This window comes from Erpetoichthys calabaricus, chromosome 1 (genome assembly GCF_900747795.2).
Source record: "Erpetoichthys calabaricus chromosome 1, fErpCal1.3, whole genome shotgun sequence".
NCBI lineage: Eukaryota > Metazoa > Chordata > Cladistia > Polypteriformes > Polypteridae > Erpetoichthys > Erpetoichthys calabaricus.
In genome coordinates, this window is record NC_041394.2 from 59,121,711 (window position 1) to 59,149,670 (window position 27,960).

At 38.1% G+C, this 27,960-nt stretch overlaps 1 protein-coding gene across 1 annotated transcript in view; it reads right to left on the reverse strand.

Annotated features, from left to right (window-relative positions):
• LOC114642267 (antigen WC1.1-like) overlaps positions 1-27,960 on the reverse strand; it is a 186,647-nt gene that overhangs the window by 42,008 nt on the left and 116,679 nt on the right. The window contains exons 22-25 of the mRNA XM_051935686.1: positions 21,323-21,634; positions 16,280-16,588; positions 13,184-13,492; positions 7,479-7,790 (exon numbers count right to left, since the gene is read on the reverse strand). Coding sequence (XP_051791646.1) covers positions 7,479-7,790; positions 13,184-13,492; positions 16,280-16,588; positions 21,323-21,634 — 1,242 coding nt within the window. The remainder of the gene's footprint in view (positions 1-7,478; positions 7,791-13,183; positions 13,493-16,279; positions 16,589-21,322; positions 21,635-27,960) is intronic.

Sequence of the window (27,960 nt, forward strand, 5' to 3'; positions counted from 1 at the left end):
TAAAACTAGCCACCTACAGTAAGTTCAACAGCCAACAGCCATATGCAATTGGAGAAATGTTCAGCTTTAATGACAAAAAAGTAACACCCCATCTACAATTACGACTTTCTGAATATCATTTTACACAATGTTACACTAGCCTCTCATTTGTAAAAGAGGAAGAATTTTGTGATGTACTTTCAGCCAGACATTTTCTGTCACTTTCAGTGCCATGCTGAAAGTATAAGCCTCAATTTATTTTTAGATAACTCAACCAAGAGTAGAAAAGGAGCAGCAATCATGTTAGATAATTAAACCATAAATTTGTTTTGTGAATAGTTTTATATTTTGAATTATAGAACAGCTAATATAAAGCATAATGTACATAGAAATAGCCTGTTATAATGCCTTCAAGTAGTACTTTTACAACACCTCACTGTCTTTTTTTGTGATTTTGCATATTGTGTTTTGGCACATGTAATCAAATGTTTTGTGATTATTTGTAGGAACTCTTCTCACAATGCTGTGATGTTTTTTTTTTTTTTTATTATTTGGGACTAATAAGAAGTTAGTTCCTTGCAGTCCTGTTCTGCCTCTAAATGTAGCGCCTTTTCCAGGCTACTGTTACTTCATCCAATGACAAAATGGAAGGTTTTTCCTGAAGCCTCTTTTATTCTAGTAGGATAGCTCCAGGTGAATTTAACCCCAGATGTCAGGAGAGTTTGTGCAGAAATATGAATCCATAAAGCATTGTTTGTAACTTGTAAAGGACATATTAAATGTCTCCAATAACAGTGAATCCTTACCCAGCAAAAGTAAATTAGGATTATTAAGTAAACCTGATAGCAAATAACAAACATTTACTAAAAAGTAATGAACTAGAGGACAAACTTAGAAAAGATGAATAATAAGACTAAATAGATCAAAATGACAGAGCTGGCACAGAGGCTATGTGTAATTTTTATAGCGTAGAGTTTTTAAAAGAGCTTATCTTTTATCTTTTTTGAAGAACAGTAAGATTCTAAAATGAGAAGTCAGATAACAATGCTAAACAACAAAACATCTCTGGTGTATCCTTTCTTTATTCTTCAGATGGTTCAGAGTGATGCCACAGGTGAACCACCCCCAGCTCCCAAAACAAACATCCACATGAAGGCCATTCTTAAACCAGTTTTCTAATAAAACTGAATAAATCTGAACATGTAACAATAATGTTTCTATAAACCTATAAAGTTAATAGGATGGCACAGAACAGCCTCATCCTTTGGTGGTTCAGCTCTGATCCTCACTATGGAAGTCTCAAATACACTGCAGGTCAGGAAGTAAGTGGAGAATGAAACTTGCAGTTTTTAAAAGTATAAGTAAAAAAAATGAACTAAAATGAAATTCATGAAAATGGTTAAAGTTGAACCATAGGCTCTTTAGGTCATAGGCGCATAAATGAACAACCCATCCACCATGCATTTAACATTCCCCTGTAAGAACCTTGATGTTTTGCTGAGACTTGCACCACTTAGTGAGTCATGGAAGAAAATCACCCAATGTTGAGGCTTCACTATCTTGGGTTAACATAGAAGTAAATCAGTATAGAAAAAAGAATCAAAATCTGAAAATGTTATAACAAATTGGCAAAGATTAGCGTGAATAAATAGTACCAACAGAAGCTTTATAATCCCTTGTCCAGAATACCATACAGGAAGTAGGAGACATTCAAAATTTTATGGTTAAAGCTTTAAGAAGTATAAAACTTTAGAATGGATATACTGTACTAGAACTGGGATCATAAACAATGTTAGGCTGAATGAAATTTTCTCTGTGAGTCTATGCTAGCAAAAACACCATCAGAGGGCATTCGCACACACAAATCCACTGTTATGCTAATAACAGCAGCAACAATATTTTGTTAAGTAAGCAGGAGAGAAATCAAGTCCATAGGCAAAGGTGCTGTAAGCTGTAACTAGGAAGTAAACAACATAGTAAAGAAAGCCAAAACACAAGACAAAAATCAAAAAGTGACTTCTGATCAAAAGTAAAAAAACTAGTACAGACTGAAACCAGAAATTCTTTTTTAAAAAGGGCACAACGACAAAAAGGGGTTTGGAATCTGTCAACTCAGATAAGAATTTGACCTTTCTGTATGACTTTTAATCCCCATAAGTAATTAGTCAGAGGTCACAGCTTCTGATATCAATGCTGGAGCAACCTTAACAACAGGAACACAAAATGGCACTGACCATAACCAAACAAAATGGAACCAATACTGGTAAAGTACAATTTACTAAAAACTAAACATCCATCCATCCATTATCCAACCCGCTATATCCTAACACAGGGTCATGGGGGTCTGCTGGAGCCAATCCCAGCCAACACCGGGCACGTGGCAGGAATAGACCCCAGGCAGGGCACACACACCAAGCACACACTAGAGACAATTTTTAGAATCGCCAATGCACCTAACCTGCATGTCTTTGGACTGTGGGAGGAAACCCACGCAGACATGGGGAGAACATGCAAACTCCACGCAGGGAGGACCTGGGAAGCGAATCCAAGTCTCCTAACTGCGAGGCAGCAGCACTACCACTGTGCCACCGTGCTACACAAAAACCTAACATTCAAATGTAAAAAAAAAAAATAAAAACAGATGCACAATCTGCAGCATTAAATAGACAAATACAGTGTCAGATATCACAAAATTAATAAGGGGAATTTAAAAAATATATAAATAATTAGTACAATATAATATAACACCCTCATAGTATTTCTAGTGTCACCTGAAAAAAAACAGCATGTATGCTTTTGAATAATGGGAATAAATTTGAGTTTAAATGAAAAACTTCACATACTGAGGAAATATGCAATCAAGAAACTGCATTTACCGTAAATAAATATAAAAATAACCACTCATTTAAAAACAGGGGTGAAATATAATGTGATTGCATGTTAGCTCTTACTAAAGAACAGCTTATCCGCTTTCTCTTAATCAGTTGGTGTTATACTCAAAGTGAATATGCATAGGTTGGGCAAAAATGTTACAGCTACAGTACCTTCTATGTCATCAGGGAAAACAACACAACCAGCACACCAACCAGCGGAAATAATAGCAATTATTATCATAGACCATAGGGGCGGCACGGTGGCGCAGTGGGTAGCACTGCTGCCTCGCAGTTGGGAGACCTGGGGACCTGGGTTCGCTTCCCGGGTCCTCCCTGCGTGGAGTTTGCATGTTCTCCCCGTGTCTGCGTGGGTTTCCTCCGGGCGCTCCGGTTTCCTCCCACAGTCCAAAGACATGCAGGTTAGGTGGATTGGAGATTCTAAATTGGCCCTAGTGTGTGCTTGGTGTGTGGGTGTGTTTGTGTGTGTCCTGCGGTGGGTTGGCACCCTGCCCGGGATTGGTTCCTGCCTTGTGCCCTGTGTTGGCTGGGATTGGCTCCAGCAGACCCCCGTGACCCTGTGTTTGGATTCAGCGGGTTGGAAAATGGATGGATGGATGGATCATAGACCATATTTTAATTTAAAAAGGGATAGTAAACAGTAGCCTACATTGCATTAACAAAGAATGCAACTTCTTGCTAATGTCTTTCTATTTTTAAAATTGCAAATGGAGGCATGCACTTGTGCTTATTAGCAATCAATTAGGATCCTAGCTGGAACACTTAGAATAATGAGAGAAACCATCCATCTATCCATCCTCTATGTTTGTCCCTGGAAAAAAATGGGTATAACTTCCAGGCTATTTTAATACTGAAAACTTATCAAAAGCATTTGTCCACAATTGCTGATTATATCAGTTAATCAGAAAAGGCACCATTTCCCCTCTAATGCCCATATACTTTGTTTTCCTAATATAACTTATTTTAACAGGACAAAGAGTAAGTAAGAGAAAAAAAAATTTTAAATTACAAACAAATATGCCTGTGCGTGAATATACAACAAGCTGGAGCCAAAAGAACTTTAATCCTACACAACGTAATGCTGAAGGTTTACACTGTTGGTCAACAAGCTCAAAGCCAAGCAGAGGTTGTATCCTTCAAACATATATAAGGTGACACCCAAAAAAGTCTCACACATACAGAAACCTCAATACACCTGACTCAATGTACCATTTAGTGCAATGGAAGTTAATCATCCATGAATCCATCCATTTTCTGACACTTATCTGGGTCTGGGTTGCAGGGGCAGCAGTCTAAGCAAAGATGCCCAGACAAACTATTTCCCCTCCAACTATTTCAACTCCTCCAAGCAGATCTCAAGATGTTCACAAGCCAACCGAGAGGCATAATCCCTTCAGCATGTCCTGAGTCTGCTCCAAAGTCTCCTCCTAGCTGGGAATGCCAAAAACATCCAGGAGGCATCCTAATCAGATGTCTGAGTCACGTCAACTGACTCCCTTTGATCTGGAAAAGCAGTGGCTCCTCCGAAATGTCTGCACTTCTCCAAGGCTGAGCCCAGACACAATGCAAACAAAACTTATTACTGCCACTTGTATTTGTGATCTCGTTTTTTAGGTCACTGCCCTCAGCTTGTGACTATAGGTGACAGTAGAAATGTAGATCAAATGGTAAGTCAAGAACTTAGCCTTTAGGCAACGCTCCCTCTTCTCCACAACTAACTGCTATAACATAACTTCCCTCACTCATGAACAAGATGCCAAGGCACAGCTGGCTTAATATATAGCTATAAATAGACTACAGCACCCACTACTGCCGGGCATACGCCATGCGATTTTGGTAAGATTTTAAGCTTGAGTCAGCCTGAATTTCAGCTTCATCGGCCATCTTTTCACATGCAGTATACAAGAGGTTGCAATGCCGACTGCATCTTATGATTGGCTTGTCTTTCAATCAGAAGAATTTCTGTCATGTCAGAAATTTCAGTCAGCTGTCTTGTAGTGTGACAACTTGATTTCCTCTTGTGGCTATCACATTTCACTGTGTATCAATCACAGTATATTCTACATGGATATTGCAGCTTCTCTGCTCATTTTCACATTTTTGGTTTCAAAAATTGAAATAGGGCGGCACGGTGGCGCAGTGGGTAGCGCTGCTGCCTTGCAGTTGGGAGACCTGGGGACCTAGGTTCACTTCCTGGGTCCTCCCTGCGTGGAGTTTGCATGTTCTCCCCGTGTCTGCGTGGGTTTCCTCCGGGCGCTCCGGTTTCCTCCCACAGTCCAAAGACATGCAGGTTAGGTGGATTGGCGATTCTAAATTGGCCCTAGTGTGTGCTTGGTGTGTGTGTGTGTCCTGCGGTGGGTTCGCACCTTGCCCGGGATTGGTTCCTGCCTTGTGCCCTGTGTTGGCTGGGATTGGCTCCAGCAGACCCCCATGACCCTGTGTTCAGATTCAGCAGGTTGGAAAATGGATGGATGGATGGAAAATTGAAATATCATATAACAACACAAATACAACTAAATGGCTAATGACAAAAGCATCCTAGAAAACCTTTACTGGAAGAACCTAAAATAAGCATAACAGTAAACTACATAGACTACATACCTCTACTTCTCTCTGTAAAATAGACAAAACCGTCTTGTCCATGCCTCAACCATCTGCTTTTCCAGTTACACCTTTTTCTTTTCTTTATAGTTTCAAAGCACAGTATGACAAGAATCAGGAATGCAGCTCTTTTCTGTATTGACATTTTGCAAAGCCTATAGCCATCACATTTTTTTGAATTGGTAAAACTGTCCACTGGGGCCATTTACACGTCTAGTCTTGAGCATCCTTATCATGGCATGTGAATCAGATTGAAGAGGCTCGTACAGTTTGAGTACATATACAACTGGTGATTCTATTGTGCAGTGTCACTAGTCGTTTGACTTCAATGTTTAAAAGTCGCAGTGTGTGCCCAGCATTAGAGGAAAAGATTAACTGTGTCTCCTCATCCATTTCTAAAGCCTTCTTCAGTTGCAAATGTTTTCCAGATGAATCATTGCTTTACAGCTGAAAGTGAAGCAGGTTAAAAAAATAGGCCCATATAGTATTAGAACTGGAAATGTCTTTCACGAGCAAAGAGAATACTATATAAAGTATATGGTGCCATGGTAGCACAGTTGATGATGATGCTGCTTCACAAATTTTTTTTGTTATCTAATTACTTTCTGATCAATTACCAGATTCCTTTTGGATGTAATACCAGTTGTAATGATGAAGAACTGGTCTGTTCTTTGGGTATGACATTCATAGGCAGGCACAGATAATATTATCTGAAATACTTAGTGATTTATTGTAAACATTTAATTTAAGTTCATCCGACTTAACTGCAAGTGTTGAAGGATCAAGCTTTACTCGTTGGCTGGCAGTTTTAAAGAGCAAGAATCTTTCTGGTTTCTACTGAATATTTTAAATTGTGAATTTGCCTGTATGTCAAAACAGATTAACCATAACACTCTCTGACACATTTTTAATAATACCCTTCATTTATTCATTTAATAAAAATACATTTTTTCAGAAATGTATTTCAGAAATACAATTTCAGTTTTAAAGGCATGGTTTCTGTATTTCTTTGACTATATTTTATGCTAGTAAGACAGCACATGTGCTGTGTAGGCAAAGTTTGCAACATAAAATCACAATTGAAAGTGGCCTTGTTAAGCATCTTGTAGTGGAAACATATCGTAGTAATGAACCACCAGCTGGCAAAAAAAAAAAAAAAAACAGTAAAAATAGATGGTTGTTCATTTTGTGCTACATTTTCAAGTCTGCACACAGACAATTTTACTTAGATTTGATCAATTTGTATGTATTGATCAACTCAAGAAGTGTGTTTCTAGATGGTGGGATTAGCAAAATGATGTCCAAATAAGACAGACAGAAGACATAATAAGATAAGTTAATATGTATAATAAGAGTTAAAGTTATTATAAAGAAGCCCCTCTTTACTGTACCATCACTTTCCACATTGATTTAATCTGCAAAACTTTTTCAATCTGTAGAGCTTCCCAGCCATGCACACTTTAACTATTTTCAAAGCAAAAAGACAAAACAATAATAATACGATCAATTGATACTCTCAGTCGTAATTCATCCAGTTGCCTGGACAAATGAGATAAGATGATGGAGACAAAGAGAGAATGAACAGCTTTATAGTCCAAAACTGAATGGTCACAGACAGGTGATGGGCATCCTGTTCTCCTTGTATAATTATGTGCAGAATAATTTCTCACATGCATGCTGGCCTTCTCTTCTAACACATCCATGTTTGTTTGTTTAGCACATGCAGTTGACGTGCACAGGCACACACAAGACCACACACTGACATATAAAAACTAAAAACGCATGCAATAGCAGACACATACATGCATGGCTGATGAACACATTTGCATTATGCAGACTCTTACAGACCCTCTTTGCTAAGTGAATGTCTGAAGAATATAATACACTTTATGCTGATATATGTGTATTCTTCATTGTGGAAAGAGGCCGAAAAAAATAAAGCTGTCATTTCAGAAGCATCAATTTGAATATGTTATTCTTGAAGTTAGGAAATGAATGTTCACTCACCAACACATTGAACTGCAGCATTAGCACTACCTACACATTTGTTTTCCTTTGGTTGACTGCAGGACCCCAAATGTTTTTCATTCCCAGAACACAGAAAGCCTTTTAGACACACAGTTTTACTGCTCTTCTTGTATTGTGAAGAATTTGGCATTTGAGTCCTAGTGCCACAGCCAAGTTGTCTACACACCACTGTGGCATCTCTGGAACTCCAGGATTCCATCATGACTCTTGCCCAGTCCTTCTTGTAATAAACTTCCACCCATCCTTCACATCGACTGGGGCCACCTGACAGTCTGACTCCAAAATTCTGGTCTGGAGAAAGACAAAAGAAAACAGGGTGTAAAAATGTAAGGAAAATGAAACTACCTCATAAAAGAAGATAAGGCACTACATTTATATTTAATGTTCCTGCTGTTTCACATTTGCCAAAATTAAATGATTACAATTTAAGTTTTTACTGTAAGATTTATGTGATAGCTGTCAAACAAAGAATTTCAATTGTTTACACTACCATTTAACCTCCTCTGTATCAACACTCTGAAAGACATGTTTGCTCATATTTTATATTACAGTCTCATGGAATTTGAACTGTAGACTCAAAAACATCAGGAATAACTGAAACTGTTAGTTAATCTGTTGTGTTATTAAAGCTTGCCATCAAAAGCTAACAATAACTGATATATACTAATCATGTTTTGTAACCTGAAAAATTCACAGTTATATGAAAATTGAAGCATCCTTTCTTTTGGTTTTATATTTTTTTGTACTGTCCATTGTGCACATCTATATATATATAATTCACTAAGCCGCCGCCAGAGCAAGCAAGACACCCATGGAAGCAAGCAGGACAGAGCCACGCCGACAAACTCTAAAACCATTGGATACAACAACAACTCGCAGAGCCACGCCCACCAACTCACACGTGACGACACAGAAAAAATGGAGTCATTTATGTTCGTCTGTGCTAGAGTCCACATGCACCTCTGAGCCACGTTGACTGTTCATAGAGGCATGTTTCTCGTGGATGTGAATTGCTATATGCAGCATGTAAAACAGTTTGCGAGGGGTATCCCATGGGATCCTTAACACAATCCTTTAAAACTGAGGTTAAAACACAATGAAGGAAGCAGTCTTTAAAAACCAATAAGCCCTGTGCCTCTGTTTCATTAGAGTCTCACCTGCTTCACCGATGCAGGCCCTGCAACAGTTGAGATGCTCTCTCAGCAGCTGACCTTCTCTGTGCCTGACTCCACTACTGTCAGTCGCCTGATTAAAAATGGCCTTTTTTGGCACTCTAATGTACCGGCTTTCTCTCTCTCCTCACTCGCTCCCACACTGCACAGGGGAGAAACATCCCAAGCACGACTCCACCAGGAAACCGTTTCAGCCAAACTTCCACGCCCCTCACTATGCTGTGAGCACGATGATTATTTATTTAAAAATGGCCTTTTGAAGGGGAGCTGTGGACCCGCTATACCACAGGAACACCTGTGACATTGCCTTCACATTGTTTTCCTTTTATTTCTGATCCCGTTGAGCAGATCAGACACCCAGGCAAACAACACTGAATAATCAATAGCTGCAACTACTTTGCCTGCCCAAACTCCTCACCTGAGTCAGTTTCGTCTGTGTTCAGCAGTGTTTCCCAAACTCGGTCCTAATGAACCCCTATGGCTGCAGGGTTTTGTTCCAACCGGATTCCTAATCATTACTGCTGGTGAAACTCATCCAGGATAAGTCGGTTTCTCAAATCCAGCCGTATAGCAGATTAGTCTACCTGGATGAAATAATCTTTGATGAATGCGCGCCCCTGTGCTGAGTGAAAAGCCAATGTATATTGAGTCTAGAAAACATGATCAGCAAGTCTTTGATAGGCTGCAACAAAATGATAAAAGAACGGCCGCATTTTTTTCACACAAGCTGTGTGTGTGGGTGGGTGGGTGTTAGTTAGTTAATTAGTTACTTGAAGGATTTCAAGATTTAATATGCACAAGCGGTAACACTGCAAAAGCAGCCCAAACCAGAAAAGACGGCTGGCAAAAAGTGGCCGACAAATTAAACGTGTGTGCATTGTACTTACTGAAAGCAGCGTTACGGATTTTGCAAATGTTAATTTTTTTCCCTCCTTTTAGACAACTGTGTCTTTCCGGAAGTGTTCAGCCATCAATAAATAATTATGCGGCATATGCCTGCAGGAACACATGCAGCGAGCGACACACAAACACATACAGGCGTGCGCGCGAGAGAGAGACCGCTGGACATATAAGAATAATAATACTTCGTTACATTGATATAGCAGTGTTCTCAGTATTCAAAGCACTATCCACACAGGGAGGAACCGGGAAGCGAACCTACAATCTTCCAGAGTCTCCTTACTGCAAAGCAGCAGCACTACTACAGTGCAACAAGGCAGTTAAAGAATGCACCGGGCTCGATTTTGTTTTCACTTCGTAGATAGCATTGTTGCAATGTTACTTTTCTTGGTGGCTTATTACATTACGAATGTTTCACATGTTCATTTTTTCCCTGTGCTTAAAAGACATTAAAAAGGTGTTTCTCAACTGTGACTCTGGAACATCTCAGTACGCAAGCTATATTAAGCGTCAACAACGAAGACTCGCTACACCTTAATCTACAAGTACTGACACTTATCCCTACCGACGAAGTAACTTTCACCAACATGGCCTTCTTTGTCACAGACGATCCCGCTTTCAGTCACGGACAATTATATGTTGCTCTCTCCAGAGGTCTATCTTTTCATTGCACTCACAGTCGTATCCTCAAACCCACACCATTTGGACAACTGTGTCGTTCAGGAAGTGTTCACCCATCAATACATAATTATGCGGCGTATGCTACACCGCGGGTTGGTTAGTATGTTATATTTCCTATAAATACAACCATAATTTACTGGCTACTTTCCCTAAAAAGACCAATGGTATTTTAGTGACATGGCTTTGGATGGCATGGATGACGTTAATGCTTGGGACATATGATCTCTTTTGTATTCATGTCACATTTTACTTTTTAGATCAGCTGCATTTCCCAACATTTAAGGATATACATTTCACAGTTACAATGTACTTATATCCAGGACTTAGGTCCACTGCCTTCATCAGTAGTTCCTTCAGATCCATCCCAGGTATAACTGTTACTATAGCCTTCTGTCCTTCCAAATCCCTGATTGACCTACCTGAGAAAGACATGGTCCCTGTCACCAGAACAGAGGAAAAGCGCAGACAGGAAAAGCAGATTTAATTAGTTTTCATATTTTAATGTTCAGTAACATAAGCAACAGCAGAGTATGACAACTCATACCATACAACCTGGATCATCCTGTAGTTCTGTAAGCAGATAAAGATGTATCTAGGTGGCACATGTCTTGTAACTGCTTGAAAACTTCAGCAGTAACTGAAAGCCATCTTAGTTCTATTTTGTCCTCTGTGGAAGATCAGCCTAGACACCAAGAAAGCCAATGTCCAAAACATACGCTTTAATTACCTCTGCTCACACAGCACAACCACCAATTACTCAAAGTCCTTTCTTTAATTCTCCTTTCCTGCCACCTCCACTCCTCTCTTGCAAGCTCCGTCCTCTTCCACCCGACTCCGGCTCCCTGAATAGAATAAGGCGGCCCCTTTTACAGCAAACCCGGATGTGCTCAAGGTGCTCCCTGATGTTCTTCCTGCAGCACTTCCTGGTGTGGCGGAAGTGTTGCAGTCCAATGCTTGGGAACCATCCAGGCACCCCCTATCCAGGGGTGCTTCCATCTTGCCTCCCAGGGAAGATATGGCCCCTCTCCTAGTCCTTCCCTTCTCGAGGCGTCCCGGTGGGGCAAGGTCCATGGTCGTGTGCCACACCTCCTTCTCTCCTTTTTTCCATCTCATTTGTCTAACCTTATATAGTTATACTTAGGTATGATCCTTTTATCCCAGGCTCATAAAATTAAAATTCTGTTGTCAAGATCAGCCACTTTACATGCACCTCTGACATCAGAAGTGGGAGACAACAGTTCTGTATGCTTACAGTATATAACTTAGAAACAGCTTATACAACTATAAACACCATGCATACATTATAGTAGCAGTTCTACTTATGCTTTTGATTTAAACTAGTTAGCTCTTAGCTCTTATCAGCAAAATCATGCACAACCTAGCATCATTCCACAACTGTATTCCTAAAACACTAGACTTCCAGTGCCACAATGCTTTTCATACTTGCTAGTTTGATTAATTATCAAAATATTCACGTAATTTGTAAGCAAATATAAAAGCATTAACAGACAAGGTACATTTTTCAGTAGCCAAGTAACATAATAAGCTGTTGTAGCATACAGTAGAAAAAGAATAAATTGTCTTTGTAATATTACACTTTTTAAATGTTAAAAGAAAAGTTCTGCTCCTTCTAGAAAGTTCTACTCCTTTCACCTACTTTTGTATTTATGTTAACTAACCTGTAGTGGTTGACATGCACAAAAGCTGGATACAGAACAGAAATATTCATAGAGTGGTCTAGGTGATCAGTTATCTAACATTTTGAATTTGTTCTGGTAAAAAAAATATATATTTTTTTATATATATATTCTTCCTTTTTATCAATGTTCATATCTTTTACAAATAAATATGTCACACTGATAATATTTAATAATACTTTGGAGTCTAGTTTCTGAAGTTTACTCAAGTTTACTCAAGTTCCAGATCCCTCTGTTTTACTGTGTGATCCTGTATTCAGTTCCTAAGTTGAAAGCTCTCCAATTGCAGCAACTTTGTGTCGACAACTGTACCACTGTGATGTGTATGTCACATTTTTAAAAAGTGTTTCAACAAAATGAACAACTATCAGAAGAGGTAATTATTCTGGTTTACAAGGAAAGTAAAATCACCCTGTGTTCAAAGAAAACTCGAGTGCAAGTTCTGTTGTGCTGTTTTCTCCTCGCACTGCTTATGAAACACTTGTAAGGTATGGCAGGCAGGGACAGGTGTCCCACCCAGATTGGGCTCCCTTACCGTGCCAGGCCGTGAGGCACAGGAAGAAAACAGGCCTGAGATTGGGACATAAGATTCCCTGAAAGAAATGGCAATGCTGGCATCCTAACAGGATTCAATGAAGGAACATTACCTGGCCGGGAGGCCAGCTTAAAGGAAGGGACTATACTCTGTGGTCTTTGGGACTTCCGACCAACCCAGAAGTGCTTCCATCAGACTATGTCCTAGCTCCAGAAATACTCCTAGGTTGGAGATAAAAGGAATCACCCTGACAAAGCTCACCTTACTGTGTGGAAGAGAGGAAGAAAAAGGAAGAAAAGGTATTGTGCATTCAGAAACCTATTGTGAAAGATTTATTGTTAATTAACCATTTATCTGAACCTAGGATTTGCACCTGTGTGGTGGTGTCTGATATTTGGGAGGTTGAGGCTGGTAACACACTATTGCTATATGCTTCACATTTGAGTGTAAATAGTTTAATTATAAAAAGCATTATTTATTTTTAATATTTGTGTAAAATCATTACATCCATGAAGTTTCCTTAAGTGGGTTTACTGAATGGATGAATAGATGGATATATGTGTAGATATTTTTCAGTTACAGTGCATTTAACAATTTTAATTTGCAGCCATCTTTAAACAGATTGACTTTACATAGATTTAAGTAACAACAATCTGAATAAAATATTTTAGGTGATCACAGTATGTGACAGATACTCACTAGAACAAATAACACCAGCATCATTCTTATGTGTGCATTCTCCACGTCCGTAATCAAGAGCTGGGCACTTTGTCAGGTCAGTCTCATCTCCCTCACAGTGAAGATTATCTCTCCATATTTCTCCTTTGCCTTCTCCAAACCTGGCCTGTCCAGGGGCTTCAATTGCATATCCACAGCCTATCTGGTTACAGAGAACACTGGCGTCCTGCAGGTCCCAGTAGCGATCACAGACTGTTCCCCACCTACGGTCATAGTAAAGTTCAACTCGTCCAGAGCACTCAGAATCAGAACCGTTCACTAGTCTGCAAGCTAAAAACAAGCAAGAAGGAGAGAATCATCAAAGAGTGTAATAAGATGAGCACTCTGTTTAAATTCAGTTAATCAGCTGAATTGATGGCATCATATCTAACAGGAGCTAATCCCTTCTAGTCTTTGTGTGCACGTCTTGGTGCTGTTATTGTAAATAAAGGATGAGCAATGAGAACCAGTAAAAACAGGGCAAACTCATCCTAAAAACTATATGACAACTAAGTGATTAATGACAAATTTACTTGATTCAGACCTTCCCATTTTATATTTCCATTTTATATCGTATTTATTGTTTACTAGCCATGTTACCTGTCAAAGATGAGTAATAGAATAAACTTCAAAAAATACTTGATATCTCTTGCCGTATCTATACCTTCAGCTCCTTTCCTCTGTGTCCTTGTGTGTCTTAATCTCTCATAACTGGAATTATTCCCATAAAGCCTTCTTCTTAAATTCTGTCATTTCGATAAACCTTGTTGGCCTCCATTACATTTTTATACTGTACTTCTCGTCTTTAAACGTGACTCTGAATGTGGCTACTACCCCTTTACTCTTCCTTGTGTGTCTCACACTCACACTTCCTGTTTTAATCACTGAAGCTACACTGACCAATCAGATTGCTCTGAGGTACTGGACACATGCACAGACCTTAACATTTTATTATATAGTAGATGTAGTTAAACTAAGACTCAAATGTAGATTTCACAGCATTGTGTTCTACCCTTTGGAAAGTTTGTTATACTAAGTCTGAACCCACTAATGGGCTCAAGATTTTTTGAGGCATAGCAAATGTGGAGTACAGTTTGGAGAATCCCTGAAACTTACAATCTGTTCCAATATTGCCTGATCTAATATTTTAGAAACAGAAATAAACATTTAACTTATTGCTGCTTTGATGTTATAATATTATTAGTGACAGTGTGTTACTTTTTACACCACTTACACTTGTTTAACTATGAGCAGACCTATTAAGCAATGGCATTCTAAAAATTCAATATTTATGTTTTGTGTTATGTAAATGTTGTTGAACATAATTTGGTTATTCAGTAAGGACACATAATTTACCCAAAGAATGAAGCAATACGGGTGGCATGGTGGTGCAGTGGGTAGTGCTGCTGCCTCGCAGTTGGGAGACCTGGGGACCTGGGTTCGCTTCCTGGGTCCTCCCTGCGTGGAGTTTGCATGTTCTCCCCGTGTCTGCGTGGGTTTCCTCCAGGTGCTCCAGTTTCCTCCCACAGTCCAAAGACATGCTGGTTAGGTGGACTGGCGAATCTAAATTGGCCCTAGTGTGGGCTTGGTGTGTGGGTGTGTTTGTGTGTGTCCTGCGGTGGGTTGGCACCCTATCCGGGATTGGTTCCTGGCTTGTGCCCTGTGTTGGCTGGGATTGGCTCCCGTGACCCTGTGTTCGGATTCAGTGGGTTGGAAAATGGATGGAAGGATGAAGCAATACACAGTGAAAATCAAGTTGTGATTCAGACAGCTTCTTTGGTGTAAAGACAATTGCACAATGGAGTTTTCAAGCTTCAAGTTGCCTCTCTACTTTATTAAAGGCAACACTAGCCCTGTTAGTGAATCACTGGATACTTCACACTCAACTGTGTTAAGGTGGGAACTGAGTAATGTTCAGTTGTCAAACTCAATCTGAGGTCTTTATTTAAATAAATAAAAAACAACAAAAGAATATTCTTGTACAATGTAGCTCTTAAAAATGTCTTAATTAGCATAAGCCACCCTATTTCGGGGTGTTCATAAGAAATGTAAATATTTACTTCATGAGGTAGAAGTACATAATGAATGTGAATAGTTGCATCATATGTTTGAAATTTAAAAATATGTGCCTTGATTTAAACATTTAAAGTCTGAATATTCTTGATTGTAATAGAATCTGTCTTTTTTCACCCTCTGACATAATGAGATAGACAAATTTAAAGGATGAAAAATAAAAATAATAACATATTTGACATTGAAATTGTATAAATCGATAATCCACATGCTTATTTTTGAAATTTGTCATTTTAACCTTCTGGGAGTGGACCTTAGAGGGATAGGACCACCAGTAACGCATAAAATGTTAAAAACATCAAATTCATGATCAGTAACCTCAAAATACCCTAATATGTCACTCCACATGCCTAAATTACTGATTCTCATTTTTTTCGAAGTTTTGTGAAAAGGAGTAAATTTGACCCTTCATATCCCTTTATGGGGTGAACAGCTTGGTTTGATTGATTTGGCATTCACAACTTCAAGTCCTTCTGATCATTTTTGGTAAAGAGGCCTATTAATTTAATCTTTATCAAAAAGGTGTAATTTCCTGAACAAAATGTGGTCAAACATATTGTAAAAATTAGTGTTTTTTTGGGTCTAGATGGACAAAAATAGGGGGGACCCCAAAAAGCTCAATGTCTTGCATAACTAGACATTAAGACGAGTCAAACAGTATATCATATGTGGGGGTTTTCTTATATCAGTGAGTAAGATGGAGCCGTACAAAAAAACCCCAAATAATATCAAATTTTTCATAACTAATCGTTAAATACAATACTGAAGTGATCAGTAAAGTCCAGATTTTATCCATCCATCCATCCATTTTCCATCCCACTGAATCCAAACACAGGGTCACGGGCGTCTGCTGGAGTAAATCCCAGCCAACACAGAGCACAAGGCAGGAACCAATCCCAGGCAAGGTGCCAACCCACCACAGCCAGATTTTATTACTTCAATATAAAAGATTTTTTGTAAATACTCCAATAGTTCAAAGAATAATAAAAAAAATCAAAAACTTACGAACACAAACAAGTCCAACATCGTTCCTTTTAGTACAACGCCCTGCTGCGCTGTTTGGTGATGAACAGTCAAAAATCTTTTTTTCACTTTCTCTGCACTGAATCTTTTTTTCCCAAACTGTACCACTTCCTTGACCAAACATTCCTCCCTGATATTTTTTGGGAACTCCACAATCCAGTTCACGGCAGACAACCTCAGCGGCCATCTGATTAAAGTTGGCCTCACAGATGCTCTTCCAGCTGTAACCGTCTAACATTTCTAGTCTCCCAGAGCAGGAGCTGCTGCCACCAACTAAACGGGCACCAGTACCTGAAAGGGAAAAACAAAAGTTGTAATGTAAAAGTGAGAAAACAAGCAGACCTAGAAGAGCAAAACTGGAGCCTCACAACAACTAAAACACTATATGATAATAATGATAATTACAAATAAAAATATAAAGCAAAAAATAAGACTGTCAAATTTATTTAAATTCATTGTGTTGTAAATACAGCTCCTGATTCATGATTTTGTTAGGTACATGTAACTATCTCTTAAATGAGTGAGTATGTCCATTTCACAGTACAGAGACTGCCCTGGTTAAAATCACCAATGGCCTGCTGATGGCTGCTGACTCTGGGCTGTTAACCATACTTGTGCTTGATATTCTCCTTGAGAGATTTAAATCAAATGGTATTATTGGCACTCCACATACCTGGTTTAAATCTTATCTCTCAGATTGTACACAGTTTGTACAATTAAAAAATTTCAGATCACAAGTTTGCCCAGTTGTTAGTGGTGTTCCCCAAGGCTCTGTCGTGGGTCCCCTTCAATTTATTATTTATCTTCTGCCCCTTGGTCATAGCTTTAGGAAATTTAATATTCATTGTCACTGTTATGCTGATGACACCCAGCTCTATCTGTCTACTAAGCTTGTTTCCACTCTTCCAACTTTTTCCCTCTCTGACTGTCTGCAGGAACTTAAATCACAGCTGTCTGCTAATTTTCTTAAATTAAATAGCGATAAAACAGAGGTTCTCCTGGTAGGAACTAAATCTGTTTTGGATAAATGTGATAATATTTCATTGACTATTGATAATTGTCTAATCTTTTCTTTCTGCCAGGTTAAGAGCTTAATATTAATAATGTTACTCAGTCTGCATATTTCCATCTACATAATATCAGCCTTTAATGTCCATCTCTTTCAGCTACCAGCACTGCTATTCTTGTTCATGCTGTGTTTACATCTCATATCGATTATTATAATTCTATCCTTTCTGGTCTTCCTCACAAACTCCTTTACAAACTCCAATTGATTCAGAATGCTGCAGCTCGTATTATTACCAGAACCTCTTCCATAGAATACATTACTCCTGTCTTTCAACAGCTTCACTGGCTCCCTATTAAATATCGCATTGATTTTAAAATTCCGCTTATTACTTACAAGACCCTTCATAATATGGTACCTCCTTATCTTTCTGATCTTCTTCACATCTCCATTCCTTCTCATATCCTTAGATCTTCTTCCTCTATCAATCATATTATACCTCCTGCTCACTTGACTATCATGGGGTTTAGAGCTTTCAGTCGAGTAGCCCCTCGCCTCTGGAACTCTCTCCCACAAGACATTCGTAATATCAACTCTCTTCCTACCTTTAAATCTCATCTTAAAACACATCTTTTTAATGTGGATTATTTTTCTTCTTATTGTAGCTGATAAATTTAAATTCAATTTTATTATTGTATTTATTCTGGTTTTATTGTACTGTAATATTTTATTAATTTTATGTCGTGACTGTTGTTATTAATGTGCTCTGTAAGGTGTCCTTGTGTGCCTTGAAAGGCACCTATAAATAAAATAAATTATCAATTATTATTATTTATTATTATGGGTGTATGTCTAAGTGCCCATCTGCAATGGATTGAGGTGGGTTCCTGTTTTACAGCTGTGGTTGCCACAATGGGCTTTCACCTCAGAAACACTGACCTGACTTAAGAGAGATGGATGTATGGATGGATGAATGGATGGATGGAAACAAAACAGAGTAGCAGTACATGGTTTTGAAAAAAATTCTATCCTCACATACAATATTTTTCATACATCAAGAATGAAAGTTGAGCTGCAGTCACGTAATACTAAAGCTAAGTTAACCCACAGTACATGTGATTGAGGTGGAATAATCTAAAGTTTTGTCATAAAATGTGAGCTTCATGTGTTAAGATAAGTAGCATATAGAGAGAATAAAATGACCTAGCAGAACCAAGAGTACTGTAGGGGCAGAATTTCTTCACTTGCCCATCTTTGTATGGACTTCCCAAATATTACAAAGTCATGAAGACAAGATGAGGACCCTTTTAGACAGAAGCTATTGTACTGTACTTGGAAACAAGCAGCCAAAAGATTAGTCTAGCTTGACCATCTACCTTTATAAAGTGAAGGATTCAGAAGAACACAAAATACATGGCTGTTCTGCAACAGCTGTCATGGAATTGACAATAAGGATACTCAAGGCCTGTATTTCAGTTTTCAATATTTACATTACAGTTTAATTTAGCTTTACATTCACATACACAATTATTTAGCTTGTACTGCTAAAGGCATATTACTTAGTAATATAAAACAAAATTTTTAATTCTACTCAATCCACCTTAGTGTTGTTGTGGGTTCAAAGGCAGAAACGAGCCCTAAACAAAGTGCCAGTCTATTGGAGTGCATACTAACACACACAAACACACACTCACACACACACACACACACGCACACACACGCACACGCACACTCACACACACACACACACACACACACACACACGCACACACACCCGCACACACAGCAGACTACTTTAGAGCTGAAAATCATCCTAAAATGAATGCCTTTGGGAAAATGGGAGGAAAACCTACACTGACACTGAGAGAATATGAAAACTCCACACTGACAAACACCTGGGATGGATTTAAATTTTCAACTGAACATTAAGAAATGCTCAACAGCTGTCTGCCTGCCACAGTAGTTTTATATTGTAAGTTATTTTGTTATTGTTTGAACCTTCTCTGAACTGAGCCACTTGCACACAGTTAAAGAGACAAGATCTCAACAACAGATGAGAAACTCGCTGTGGTGCTGTTTATTTGTTCCACTAAAGACTTGTGCTGTGAGGATGTGCTACTGTACGTTCCTTTATCTTAGCAGCTCTTTGTTTCCAGAAGTTAAATAAGCATTAATAAAAAAGATTACTAATATATTCTGTAATATGTGAGTGTTTCTTCTTTGCTTCCCTTTTTGAGGTTTGTCTGTGTGTATTTTTGGATAAATTAAAATAATCTGTTTTAGGGAGTGTGTGTGTCTTGCAGAATATGGAGGTGTGATGAGTTCAGTCATCTAAACTCTCCAATAAAGACATTCTTTGGTCCTGTTCACTTACACTACATTTTTATGCAGTGTAAAAATTAATATATTTTACAGTTTATTTGTGCTTGATAGTTGGTGCATAAGTGGTCCTTTCTTTTAGTGATCATTCTATAGTTCATATAATTCTTGTCAAAATAACTGAGATGTTGCATTTTTCCATCGCTTATTTGAAATTAATTTAATGCCATGTAATTTAACAAAGTGCTATCCCTTTTCTTGTTTTAGGGATTAATGAGAAGATCATCCAAATATATTGCTAGCCTTACTAAACCTTGTTAATCTGTAACAATTAATTGCAGTATTAACATAAATGCTTAACTAAATGCACGTCAACCATGGTTACAAGAATAAAAAAGTAACCTAAAAATCTAAGTTATTTCTTAACATATTCAATAAGAGTGTGACTATGTTTTTATGTGTTTGGTATTCATAGCATGATGGTACAGTCACCTCACGATCTTCCAAAGACTGAGTTTTATTTTGTCCCAGTCACCACATGGGTGGAATCTGCACATTCTCTCTGTGTCTGGATGTTGGTTTTCCATTCCAATATTTTTTTCTTTCTACATTCCAAAGAAGAGACCATTAGGTTCATTGGTGGCTCTTCATTTTCCCAGTATGAGTGACTGTTGCTGTGTATAAATGTGTCTTGCAATGGACTATAACCCACTCAGTTTTGGTTTCTGCCTTACATTCAGTGCTGCCTGGATAGGCTGAAGCTGCCTGTAACCTTGAAATGGAGTAAAAATGTGTAAAAAGTGATGGATGGGAGCAATGACAATGATTTAAGCAACAATGCCTCCCACTTGCTTTGTTCCCAGTTTCATTCTACTCATTTTGGCTTCTCCTCACTTATGTGAATGTATAATATAGAATTCTGGCTCTCTTCTCTCCATCTTGCACTTAAATGTGCTCGCCATAGAGTTACAACCCTTCCAAATTATGTTTTGTTTTGAACTTCGTTTCTGAGGTATTCAGACTCAGATTAGAATGGGAAATTTTAAAAATCAGATTCAAAGATTAATTGCTTTAATTGTGATGGTTTTAGCTTTGACAAATGCATAGTAATATAAAAGTATTTCCTAAGTCTTTAGGTGAAGCCTGTCCTACCTCCCTACCTAACCAAAATGACCTGCATTTCTATCAGAGTGGTGTGGAAACCAAAGTAAGTGCTGCCTGAGGAAGAAAGAGACATTTACTGGTGTCACTGTATTATAAAAACACAATGGCAACGAACATACAAATTCAGACAGGTAGATGAAAACAAAACGTATAATATGTTTAGTTATTTTTTTCCACTGGCTCTTTACTTCAACGAGCTATAAATTGAAATTGACGGAAACTATTTTAATAATTGTACGTTGTCCAAACACAATTCCATCCAGGATTTTACTGTGGGCAGGCATCTGTAATTCTCAATAATAATCCCTGCCTCAAAAATAAATTAAAACCTATGTTGCAACTATGTCTGCAACTGTGTTGCTCCTTTTCCTCACTTTTTCTCATGCTTGAAAAAATAAATTGAAATAACAATGACGAATTCTTTTCATGGAGTATATGTTTTTATTTAAGGATATCTAAAAATCATAAGTTATCATTTATATATAACCAGAGCTGTAAAAGAAAACGTCAGAATGAATTAGAGATTCAGTTCCTACCTGAGCACACCGCACTCACGTCGTAATAGTTATCGCAGAAGATGGTTCTACTTTCACAGTCCTTCAGCGCAGACTCCTGTCCTTTACAGTTAACATCACTCATCAAGACTCGCCCAGTTCCCCATCCAAAGTGAGCATAGAGTGGTGCTGACAGAGCCTCCCCACAGCCCAGCTGTCTGCACACGACGGCAGCGTCCTTCATGTCCCAGTCAGAGCTATAACCACACACGGTGCCCCACTGCCCGTTACGAAGCACCTCCACTCTCCCCTCACACGGTCCTCTGCCGTTCACCAGCTTCAGATCTTGACTGTCTGAAATAAAGAAAGCAATTTAATCTCCGTTCTGTAATACATGTGCCCAGAAAAGATCTGAGCGTAAACCCTGCCAAGTTGAGTGTTATTTACAAACGCAGATTCAGAACTGCCCTTTAAGCATCACTGAGACACATTTATGATTTCTACAGACCTGCTTTTAAATAAAAAGAGAGGTCAGAAATAAGAAAAAAAAGTGTGTATCCTATAATACATTGGTTAAAAGTGATTGCACGCTTTTAATAAGCACTGGTACAATTTCCCCAAAATCTAAATCAGACTCTAACATTCAAATTTTGTTAATTAGCACTTGGAAAAGCACATTTGTATTATATAGCGCCTTTCAATAGAAAATACCAACTCCTGGCTCTTTAAAGTTCACCTGTTTCCATGTATTGTTTACAAGCTCAGCACAGGTAGAGCCAGTGACTTGTTTAGGGTGACAGTGACTGGGGGGTGACGACTGATTTAAGACCCTTGGGCTTTACAGTCCACTTCCTCAGCCACTTGCAGTTATACACCCATCCTGTACTTGAATCCCCCAGTCATGTTTTATTTGTTGCTCTTGAAATAAATATAAAGCAGAGATTCAGAAATCAACTGACTGTTTTAAACATTAAGATATTCTGCAACCAATTTTTATATTTGGCATTTATTTCATGTATCATTATCAGTAGCTTTATATAGGGGTTCATTCATTCATCAGTTTCAGGTACTGCTTATTTTCTTATACTTAATTATATATTTTTTTAGATTTCCACATTATTAAATATCCCAGAGCACAGAGGTTAAATAAAGACCATCACATATAAAATTTGCCAATTAAAAATATTTAACATATGATCAAGATGAAGTGGAAGGAAATAAAAATGGATAAAATTCAAAATTAAGCACTGCTTTAAAAACAAAAACACCTTGTGGTGCCACAAGTCTTTCATATTATGCCCAGCAGTAAATGCTTAGCAGACACAGAATTCCTGATGAAATTACATGTAAATATTTTAGGTGACAGGGAGCACTGCCCAGGTCCCATAGTGAATGTCATTGGGCACAATCCCATCATGAAGGCCATTTTAACTTCAAATCTCCTTATCACTGTTATATTCTGCCTTCTATTCCTCCAGTATCTCAATTTACTCATTTCAGTTGACATGGAGCCATCAAATAAAGCCCACATGGGACACCAGCATATGGCAGAACACACTCATGTAATTATAGCACATCCAATTAATTTAAAATGTCCAATATATTCAAGTCTTAAGAATTTGCAGGGAAAGCCACAGAACCTGCTGAGAAAGCAACAGTGATACAGAAATAATGTGCAAAGTCCACCAGTCAGTGAAGGAGCGAGAACTGAAACTCAGACTCTAGAAACTGTGTGGAAGCATCTCTAAATAACACGTCCCTGGCCAGTGCAGGTTTAAAGCAAGGTGACATGGTAGAGCTTCTTTATCTGCTACTTCATGTTAAAGTCGAGCACAGATGTGCAATTAATGTTGAGATTAACAGGTCTCCACTACTTTAACAAAAGTAAATAAAAGTAATGTCTCACTTGTGCAGCTGCAGCAAATTAAATGAAAGAACCATCTACATAAACAGACTAATTTTGTACTTTTTCATAGTTTAAAATCCCATTGCACTTTTACCATGTTGACCTGCACTTTAACGACTTTAATCAATGTTTTAAGGTAAAGCGTATGATTGCTTTGTCTCCGGTGAAATCTACAAAAGAAAGACCACCAGGTAATCACGTTCATTTACAGCGGGGCATTGGCTTCATAAAGAGCTCAGAAGTTCACTGCTGTCACTGCTATTTTAGTTGGCACATTGGTGCATTTACTTTATCATTTATGAAAGAAAGTAAAACCAGATTATTAATATGTTGTTTTATTAACTAAATAAATAAAAAGTGCAATGACTTTGTTTCACTTATTATTATTTAAGGTTATGTGTGCGTATTGTTATGTATTTAATGTTATATGTGTATTTTCATAACGTAAAACAACAAAGCTGGAATTTCAATGTGATACTTGTCTTACAAAAGTATTTAGACTTTTTAAATAAGTAAAAAATTATACCTGCAATAATTCTAACAATTCCTGTACAGAGTCGAGAGTTCAACCAGAAAATGTGATGGGCACTTCAGAGGTAAATAGACAAAAGTATGGCGATTATACTACTAATAACAATAATTAATAACATTTATATATTGCTTTTCTTACCTACTGTATTCATAGTGAGGGAAACCACTTCCACCAACCCCGTGTGTAGCATCCACCTGCTTCAAATCTTTATAAAGGAATTATGAAAATGTAAGGTACATGGATGGACACAGGAGTCTGAATACCGATTGCAGATTTTGACTTTGTTTAAGGTGTCAGCTAAAAAAGTAACTCAAGAATGTTGTCTTCCTGAGCAAATGAGTTTGCAATTTAAGTACAGATTTGAACAAGTATAATTTGTAATACACAAATATGTGAAAGGTGCTATATTTGCATAATTACAGTATACATGCTTCATTTTTAATTGCTGAATAGAAAACATTATACTTTTTTTACCTGGCAATATTTTTAATTAATACAAAGCCAAGGCTGAATGAATAAAAAAACAAAAGGGTGGTTTAAAAAGTGCTGTGACTCTGTCTGTACTTTATGTTGTGCTCTTTTCTCTGCATTTCACATGGAATCTGCCAGCATAAGTCCTGCGCTGCCTTAGACACCGATGGCTCACTGGACTCAACTGAAGGAAGTAAATCGGGGTAGTGGATATTTGGAGAGCTTTTCAGTATACTGTACATCTTTTGCATTATTCTAGATTCTAGATTTTAAATTTAGTATTACATGGAACTGTTTTCATTTCTTTTTAAATCAATAGCTCAATGCATATCAGGTTCTTCCATAAAGTATTCCAAGATGGTGTTTCTCAACTCTGAACTTCGATGACCGGATAATTTTATTTCAGTCCAATTGTTCACTTTTAACTGAATCCTCTGTTTAAATAGGCTTCATCTGTCTTCATTTTACAAACATTTAAACTCAAATAATCTTTGTAAAAAATATATATTTTGCTATTAATTTATACAATTAAGGAATCTTTCTGATAACCTATCATTTTATTACTTTTTTTCTGATACTTTCATAGTTAGTGGTCAACTTGTGTTTTTAATTGAACTTTTTTGTACAATTACACATGCATTGCATTTTTTGGATTGTATTTTTAAAAAGTGCAGTATGGTGTTTATTTTTGTCATCTCATGTATCACTAATCTTCTGTTCAGTGTTTTTTTCTGTTTCTTTTGATAATTCACTTCTATTTTAATCATTGGTTTCATAAAATGTTTGTGCAAAACAAGCAATAACAAACAGGCACAGGTAAGAACAATGAAGCAAAAGTAGTGCATTTATGAATTACTTAAACAAGTAGAATAAAACAAAACTGAGTGAAAAAATAATTTCTGTATACGTAACAAATAAATATTTTCTAAATATCTTTTAAAGAATAAAAGTAACACAATTAAGTATTTTTTTGGCGAATTCAATTAATACTCATTCAAAAATAACATTATGTGAGGAATTCAAATAAAGGCAGAAATGGAGTATTACTGTTTTGTTTTTGCCATTATTTTTGATTTTTTTCTGAACTATACTCTTTCTGGCATGCATCATTACATTTATGCTTTTGATGTCGGGAAAAGTTACCCATCCAGGGTCTAAAAGTTATTTTCAGGATGGAATGGTAAATTTCTAAATTTGTCTGTGCTCCTACAGTATCTATCATATAAAATGTAGAAAGCAAAAAGAATTAAAAACTATATAATTCTTTTACTAATTTCTCTAAAGAATTTCAACAAAAATCATAAACATGTTTTCTATTCACGTGAAACTGAATTTCTTAAACATAATTTTTATGGAACTACTTCTAAGATGCTAATAATAGTCTTCTCAATATGATAAAAGTTCTAAATTACTGGCTAAGTGTCTATATGGGAGTTAGAAGTGCGACTTACAGACTGGTGTGAGCAGAAGCAGGGCGGCCAGGCACATCAGTGACCCTCGTCGGCAGCTCCTCATGGTGCATCAGCCTGAGTGTTCTCTCCTCACAATGAAGTCGAGTCTCTGCTGTGTCCTTATATGACTGAATCAGTTAATCTGTCATCTCACACCTGCACATGAGGCGCGCTTCTCCAACCCACGAATCACACAGATCTCCGCTTTATAAAGGTTCATTAAAAAAACATAAATAGTTAATTTCTTTCACATGAATATTTTAACAGGATATATGATAAATATATAGTATATATGAACTTTTCTTATAATTCTTGATTCTTCAGATATTTTTTATAATGTTTAAAATGCGGGGCGGCATGGTAGCGCAGTGGGTAGCGCTGCTGCCTTGCAGTTAGGAGACAAGGGTTCGTTTTCCGAGTCCTCCCTACATGGAGTTTGCATGTTCTCCCCGTGTCAGTGTGGGTTTCCTCCGGGTGCTCCAGTTTCCTCCCACATTCCAAAGACATGCAGGTCAGATGATTTGGCGATTCTAAATTGTCCCTAGTGTGTGCTTGGTGTGTGGGTGCGTGTGCGTGCCCTGTGGTGGGCTGGCGCTCTTCCCAGTGTTTGTTTCCTGCCTTGCACCCTGTGTTGGCTGGGATTGGCTCCAGCAGACCCCCATGACCCTGTGTTAGGATATAGCGGGTTGGATAATGGATGGATGGATGTTTAAAATGCATGCAAACTAAAAAAAAAAAATGAAGATGATTTTTTTAATTTTGACATTAGAAGGATAATTGCAGTTATAGTGTATGATAACCAAAGCTGCCAAAACCTTATCTCTGGTTAATTCTATGACTGCAGCTGGCAGTAGGGGGTTCCTTGCACTTTGCTCATATAAGAATTTAAGACAGAAAGGAACTGGATCAATTGTTGTTAATCAATAAATGAACTGATTAACTAATTATTAGGTTTTCTTTTGATAGCACTAACATCTAGTTAGAAAATTCACTAAGGTTCACACTTCATTTTCCTTTCCTTTCTCTGTAGAGTTTCCCAGCCCTTATATAAAAGTAACTTATCCATTCTCATCTTTAAAAATATAATTATAAAATTCATTTATAAATAAAAAGATAACCCAGCCACAGGGGATACACAAACCAGTGTGTTTCTTCGTGCCGGTCCCATGCCCGGATAAATGGGGAGGGTTACGTCAGGATGGGCATCCCGTGCAAAATTTTGCCAAATCAATATGCGGAACAACATTACAAATTTCCATACCGGATCGGTCGAGCGCTGGGTTAACAACAACTGCCACCAGGGTGCTGGCGGAAATTGGGCTACTGTTGGTCAAAGAAGAAGAAGGAGAAGAAGAGGGGGGAGACGTGTCTGGAGGCAGGAGGAGAGGAGGAAGGTAAAGAGAGTGGAACTGAGGGTAGGAACTTTGAATGTTGGCAGTATGACTGGTAAGGGGAGAGAGTTAGCAGATATGATGGAGAGAAGGAAGGTTGATATATTGTGCATGCAAGAGACTAAATGGAAGGGGAGTAAGGCCAGGTGGATTGGAGGTGGATTCAAATTGTTCTATCATGGTGTGGATAGGAGGAGAAATGGGATAGGAGTTATTCTCAAGGAACAGTATGTCAAGAGTGTTTTGGAGGTGAAAAGAGTGTCAGGCAGAGTAATGATTAAGAAGCTGGAAATTGGAGGTGTGATGATGAATGTTGTTAGTGCATATGCACCGCAAGTTGGGTGTGCAATGGGTGAGAAAGAAGATTTTTGGAGTGAGTTGGATGAAGTGATGAACGGTGTACCCAAGGGACAGAAAGTGGTGATTGGAGCGGATTTCAATGGGCATGTTGGTGAAGGGAACAGTGGAGACGAGGAGGTGATGGGTAGGTATGGTGTCAAGGAGAGGAATGAAGAAGGTCAGAGGATAGTGGATTTTGCCAAAAGGATGGGCATGGCTGTGGTGAATACGTATTTTAAGAAGAAGGAGGAACATAGGGTTACATACAAGAGTGGAGGAAGATGCACACAGGTAGATTACATCCTATGCAGAAGAGTTGATCTGAAGGAGCTTAAAGACTGCAAAGTGGTGGCAGGGGAAAGTATAGTTAAGCAGCATAGGATGGTGGTCTGTAGGATGATGTTGGAGATCAAGAAGAGTAAGAGAGTGAGGGCAGAGCCAAGGATCAAATGGTGGAAGTTGATAAATGAAGACTGCAAGGTTGAGTTTAGGGAGGAGGTGAGACAGGCACTGGGTGGCAGTGAAGAGTTACCAGACAGCTGGGAAACTACAGCAGATGTAATAAGGGTGACAGCAAGAAGGGTGCTTGG